General features: G+C 63.7%; 2 protein-coding genes across 3 annotated transcripts in view; both read right to left on the bottom strand.

Moving 5' to 3' along the window:
• The window catches only part of NAPRT (nicotinate phosphoribosyltransferase), a 4,285-nt gene extending 3,770 nt beyond the window's left edge, over positions 1-515 (bottom strand). Inside the window, exon 1 of the mRNA XM_077758139.1 lies at positions 419-515. Coding sequence (XP_077614265.1) covers positions 419-515 — 97 coding nt within the window. The remainder of the gene's footprint in view (positions 1-418) is intronic.
• A 981-nt stretch (positions 516-1,496) lies between these two features.
• Positions 1,497-6,221, bottom strand: part of EEF1D (eukaryotic translation elongation factor 1 delta) — a 13,455-nt gene continuing 8,730 nt past the window's right edge. For both annotated transcript variants that reach the window (XM_077758246.1, XM_077758245.1), the window contains exons 4-8: positions 2,538-2,637; positions 2,361-2,461; positions 2,016-2,234; positions 1,702-1,896; positions 1,497-1,591 (exon numbers count right to left, since the gene is read on the bottom strand). In XM_077758246.1, the coding sequence (XP_077614372.1) occupies positions 1,553-1,591; positions 1,702-1,896; positions 2,016-2,234; positions 2,361-2,461; positions 2,538-2,637 (654 nt within the window). In that variant the 3' untranslated portion in view covers positions 1,497-1,552. The remainder of the gene's footprint in view (positions 1,592-1,701; positions 1,897-2,015; positions 2,235-2,360; positions 2,462-2,537; positions 2,638-6,221) is intronic.

Below are 6,221 nucleotides of genomic sequence, written 5' to 3'. Positions count from 1 at the left end.
CGCGCCCGGGGCGCGGCCGGGAGGGCGGGGCCTCCCCCGGGGCGGGACGGCTCACGGGCCCCTCCCACTGGAGCAAGGTCTGATCTGAGGTTCCCACCCCCCACCCCGCCCCGCTGGCCGGGAGAGTGGAGTAGGTGCTAACTGCACACCAGCCCAGGCCTGGAGAGGGACAGTAGGCAGAGGGGATTCTAGAATCCACGTGAGCACCAAGGCGGTGCCACACCATTCGGCTCAAGGAACCAGTGTGGTGCTGACCAAGAACAGAGGGGTCAGCGGGTAGCCTGTCAGGACCCCACTGTCAAGGAGGGTGGTCCATTCCCCTTTTGGCTCGGTGCCTGCAGGACACAGGCTCAGACCACAAGTTGACCACACCACAGCCCACACCCTTTGTCCCCAACTCTGAGGATGGCGGTCTCACCAGCCACGCTGGCCACCAGTCCCAGGGAGGAGCCACCAGTGGCCCAGACACTGCCCTCACAGGACAGTGGGTATAGCTCCACAGGACAATTAACCATGGGCCTGTCCAGGGGCGCCCGGGTGTCTCAGTCGGTTAAGTGTCTGACTTTGGCTCAGGTCATGATCTCATGGTTCATGGGTTCGAGCCCCACGTTGGGCTCTGTGCTGACAGCTGAGAGCCTAGAGCCTGCTTCGGATTCTGTGCCTCCCCTCTCTCTGCCGCTCCCCTGCTCACGCTGCCTCTCTCTCTCAGAAATAAATATACGTTAAAAAACAACAAAAGTCATGGGCCTGTCCAGGGTCCAAGTGTCTGGTGACGGAGGGGCCGCCGCATGTAAGGCAAGCAGCCCACCCTAACCCTGGGCGTGGTGAGAGGCTGACAGGGTTTCACACGGGTCAGACCTGGGGAGCCCATGACTCGTCGCAGAAGCAGGGCCAGGTCAGCCACTGGGACCTTCCTTCCCTGGCCAGTTTCAGGAAGACACTTTTGGCCCCATGGGGACAGCTTGGCTGGGAAGGGAACCCAGAGAAGGCCAAGAAGATGCCTCCTGAGCCTCGGAGGGCCAGCAATCCCCACAGGGAAGGAGCCACGTGTGCCGCTTCTGCCGCAGTAGCTTGAACCGGACGGACGTGGGACTCATGAGGACAGGAGGGCAGACGGGGGTTCGGTCACACACCAAAATGCTGGGGGCACGGGGCACCCGGGTGGCTCAGTTGGGAAGTGCCTGACTCTTGATGTCGGCTCAGGTGATGATCTCACGGTTCTTGGGTTTGGACTCCGTGCTGACAGCGTGGAGCCTGCCTGGGATTTTCGGTCTCCCTCTGTCCCTCCCCTACTCCCCCCCACTCCCTCAAAATAAACACACGTAAAACAACAAGAATGCTGTGGAGAAACCAAGGACCGGGAGGCTGGCACTGGCCCAGGGGCGTAGGGGTCCAGGCAGGACACTGATGAGACACAGGCCTAGTCACAGGCCTGGCGCGTGGCCACTCCCTGAACGTGCCCGCCCGCCCAGCCCAGACCAAGACAGGAGCCAGGGTGGAATCTCAATCTTTAATGGCTGCAGCCTCGCACACTCCAGCCCCACGGTGGGGCTCAGATCTTGTTGAAAGCGGCAATGTCCACACTCTGCACCTGAGGAGGCGGCGGGGAGGCCAGGGGTCACGTGGGGCCCCGGTCCCCACAGACCGACCCCTCTGGACCCCTGCCAGGCCTGGGGCTCCCCTGGGGGCCTGCCCACTCACGTGCTCCTCGAACTTGGTGATCTCCTCCTCCAGCAGGTCGGTGCCCACCTTGTCGTCCTCCACCACACACTGGATCTGGAGCTTACGGATGCCATAGCCCACGGGCACCAGCTTGGAGCCCCCCCACGTCAGCCCGTCTAACTGGATGGAGCGCACGCAGGCCTCCAGCTGGGCCATATCCGTCTCGTCATCCCACTGGGAGCCAAGGGGCGGAGAGGCTGGGTCAGGAGCCTGCAGACACCAAGAGTGCCGCCCCCCCCCCTGCCGCAGCAGGGCCCCCGGGGCAGGGCCAGGGGCGGAGGCGCGCCACTCACGGGCTTGACATCCAGGAGGATGGAGGACTTGGCCACCAGCGCAGGCTTCCTGGCCTTCTTCTCGGCGTACTGCCGCAGCCTCTCCGCCCGCAGCCGGGCCGCCTCCTTGTCCTCCTCGTCATCGCTGCCGAACAGGTCGATGGCGTCGTCCTCGTCGTCTTCCGCAGCGGCAGCCGTCTTCCTGGCGGGGGGCTCCACTTGGCGCATGGGGGACACGTGCTGCCGCAGGGGAGGGAGGCTGAGGGCCTCGCACCCTGGTTAAAGGGCTGGGGGGGAGGGCAGGAGCACCTCTGCCCCCTCCCCATGTGCCCAGGCAGGGGTCCCTGGTCCGAGCAGGGTGCTCACCTGGGTCTGTGGGGCTGCAGCCCGGTGGACAGGCGAGCTCTTCTCCAGCGCGCTCAGCCGGGCCTCCAGCTTGGAGACGGCCTGCTGCAGACCTTGCACCGCTGCAGAGCAAAGGGGGCGCTGGTCAGACGACGGGGACAGGGTGGGGCACCCCATCCGCTGGGCCCAGGGCCTCACCGCCTCGCAGGCTCTGGTTCTCCACTTCCAGGCTGGCGATCCGGGTGGCGAGCTCACTGTGATCTCCGCCCGGTCCACTGGAGGCCCCGGGGCCTGAGCTCTGCAAGGCAGGGGGAGAGGGAGACTCGGCGCCCCAGCCTGCTTCCAAGGTCTCCCCGCCATTCACGGCCACTGAGGACCAGAGCCCCGAGAAAGGTGGGAGAAGTGCCGGGCACTAGGAAGCTGTCCCGTCAGCCCGCTGGGTGCACCTGTGACACTGCACCCGGGAGCCTGAGGTGGCGGCCGTGAGCAGGAGCGCGGCATGTCCTCGCCAAGCGGAAGGCACAGGGCCCGGGGGAGCCCCCGCTAGTGCCGAGCCCACGGCCCAGCCGGGGTGGGAGGAAGCAGCCAGCTCCAGGGGCAGCCTGGGCCAAGGCAGGGGGAGAGCAGCTGAGGGGCCAGTGCAGGGGGGGGCGGGGGAGGGTCAGAAGGAGTGTGCACGTTGCAGGGGGCGGCCGCTCCATAGCGGGCCATTCTGCCTGCCCTGGGCTACGCGCCTGCCGTCTGGCTCACCAAGCCTGACCTTGAAAGGCTCTGGGTGACCCGGGGCCCCATACCTGCCTGCCAGCCTCCCTCTGGTTCCTCCCTGACTGGGAGGCCCTATCACCCAGCGGTACCACCCAGAGGGACCCTTAGCACGGCGGCAGTGCACACCCGGGTCACACGCCCTGCTGGCACAGCCTGGGAGGAGAGAGTGCACCTGGCCCTTCCCTGATGGCAGCTATCTCTGCCCTCCCTCCCGGTGTCCAAACATGAAGACGACCTTGGACCTGAGGCCCACCTGCCTAGCAGCCACAGAACAAACCCCGTGGCCACTGCTCTGCTCTGTGTGCCCCCAGAGCACAGAAACGCTCAAGGGCCCCAGAAAGTACAGACAAACAGCTGCCCAGCTTCCCTGCCCTGGAGGTCAGAGAGCGATGCTCTCCCCTGTGACCCACCAGCTCCCTCATCTGGCTCCTAGTAGAGCGGGCTAAAGGGGGCCAGGGTGCTTCGCGGCCAAGGTCAGAGCACCGGAACCAGGGGTGGGGCTTGCTCACCTCACTCCCCTCCTTTCAGCTCAATTCGCGTGTTCATCCCCAACCCAACCACCGCCCCCCACTGCCCCGCCAGAGGAGAGCTGTGCTGGACCTGCCCGACTCTTGGCTGCGGCCACTACATGGCACATGGCCTCCTCTCCACCTGTTTCCCCAGGACCCAGCTCCCAATGCCACTCTCACTAGGATTTTCCAGAAGTTTCNGTACCACCCAGAGGGACCCTTAGCACGGCGGCAGTGCACACCCGGGTCACACGCCCTGCTGGCACAGCCTGGGAGGAGAGAGTGCACCTGGCCCTTCCCTGATGGCAGCTATCTCTGCCCTCCCTCCCGGTGTCCAAACATGAAGACGACCTTGGACCTGAGGCCCACCTGCCTAGCAGCCACAGAACAAGCCCCGTGGCCACTGCCTCTGCTCTGTGTGCCCCCAGAGCACAGAAACGCTCAAGGGCCCCAGAAAGTACAGACAAACAGCTGCCCAGCTTCCCTGCCCTGGAGGTCAGAGAGCGATGCTCTCCCCTATGACCCACCAGCTCCCTCATCTGGCTCCTAGTAGAGCGGGCCAAAGGGGGCCAGGGTGCTTCGCGGCCAAGGTCAGAGCACCGGAACCAGGGGTGGGGCTTGCTCACCTCACTCCCCTCCTTTCAGCTCAATTCGCGTGTTCATCCCCAACCCAACCACCGCCCCCCACTGCCCCGCCAGAGGAGAGCTGTGCTGGACCTGCCCGACTCTTGGCTGCGGCCACTACATGGCACATGGCCTCCTCTCCACCTGTTTCCCCAGGACCCAGCTCCCAATGCCACTCTCACTAGGATTTTCCAGAAGTTTCCATCAGACAAGGATGAAATCCAGACCTTCTTGTTCCCTCAAGGCCCTGACCACCCTCCTCCTGTTCGCCAGAGTCTAGGCCCCCCAACCCCAGTCTCAAGGAGGCAGACCTAGGCTACCCTGTCTAATCCTAGCCTGTGACAGTGGCCACAGGGAGCCAGCCACGTCGTAGCCTCAGAGGACAGCCCCACATGCCAGGGTTTGGAATCCAGACCCTTCCGTCCCCATCTCCAACCCCGTCCCTGGCACCAGGCACGGTTCCCAGGAACCTCTGGGTTCTAAAGGCCCAGGGTCTGCTGAGCTCTATCCAGCTCAAACCCAAGCCTCGGGGCTGGGTCAGCAAGGTCCTTCCTGGTCCGTTAGCAACTGAAGTCCGTGCCGCACTCAGAACAGGGGCTTCTGTCTGCAAACTGGTCTTTACGGTACTAATCCAGTTACAATGAAGTCAGTACAGTTCCCCGAACTCCGACTGGTGTTCTCATAAAAGGAAGTTCGGACACAGACACACAGCAAACAACGTGAAGACAAAGGAGAACCAGGAAAGGCCTCAGAACCTACCAACACCTTGACCTTGGACCTCTAGCCTGCAGACTTAGAAAACAGTCTTTCGTTTAAGCCCTTGGTCTGTGATGCTTTGTTACAGCAGCCCCAGCAAAGGGCCCCCAAGCCCCCCGGCAGGCGCACATGGCTTCCCCAGGACCAGAAGCCAGCGGCTGACCCCAACACCCCCAGGGCGCCCTGGGGCCAGAGGAGGGCTTCCTGCGGCCCAAGCACCTCTAGAGCTGCTCGGCACCTGGCATCCTGGGCGCTGGCACCCCAGACACCGGGCATGGGTGCAGAGGTCTGCGTCACCTCCTCCCCATGGCCGCCTGGCCCGAGCTCCGTCAGGTAAGCAGAGGGTACAACGCAAGCATCAAGCAGGGCCCCCTGGGCAGAGAGCAGTGGTGACAATCCCAGGGGGACACCTGCCCCCCCGCGTACCCACCCAGTCATCCCTACGCCTCTGAAAAGGTGACCTAAAAAAATGGCCAAAGGGACTCTGCACACGTGATGAAGGGAAGGCTCTGGGGATGGGGACATTCTCCCGGATTATCTGGGTGGGCTCGGCATCGTCACCTGGCCCCACGCTCCCGAGAGGCAGAGGAGGACATGTAACAGAAGCAGACGTCACATCCGTCATGACTCTGATGGCTAGAAGCCACGGTCCAAGGAATGCGCGCCGTTTCTTGAAATTGGAAAGAACGAGGAAAAAGGTCTCTCCTGACGTCTCCAGGAGGAACAGAACAGGACAGTGTCTGCTGACACTTGACCGTCAAGGCCAGGATGCTGTGCGTCCCAGAGACAGAACGAAGTCTTGGCTGCGCTGGCTAAGAAGGCATAGCAGCGGGTCTGTCTCCTAGAAGCACCTGCCCAGCCAGGCTGGGGACATGGACCTGCTTTCCTCCCTCTTGATCCCATCTGGGACCTGGACGGCCCCTCTCTGGGCCTCCAATTTTATCACTGGGACTCACACCCCGTGAACCTGTCCCTCCAGAGGCAAGGCCTAGGAAGTAGGAGGAAAAGGTACCAGAGGCCGCCTTGCACACTCCTCCCCACCGCAGGAGGCCTCCAGGCCCGGCCTGGGGACAGCGCCGCCGGAGCAGCTAGCCTGAGGGAGGAGGCAGTCCCGGGTGACCGCCCACGAGCAGCGCGCATGCCATCAGCTTCTGTGGCGGGAACGCAATGCTGGACACCCCTCCCCAACGGCACTCCTAATGCCCAATGATCAGCAGCGGTATTGGTG

The sequence above is a fragment of the Crocuta crocuta genome, unplaced genomic scaffold (assembly GCF_008692635.1).
Source record: "Crocuta crocuta isolate KB4526 unplaced genomic scaffold, BGI_CrCroc_1.0 scaffold327, whole genome shotgun sequence".
In the NCBI taxonomy this organism is placed as follows: domain Eukaryota; kingdom Metazoa; phylum Chordata; class Mammalia; order Carnivora; family Hyaenidae; genus Crocuta; species Crocuta crocuta.
The sequence above is the reverse complement of the archived record's forward strand: the minus strand, read 5'-3'. Positions and strand labels throughout refer to the sequence as shown.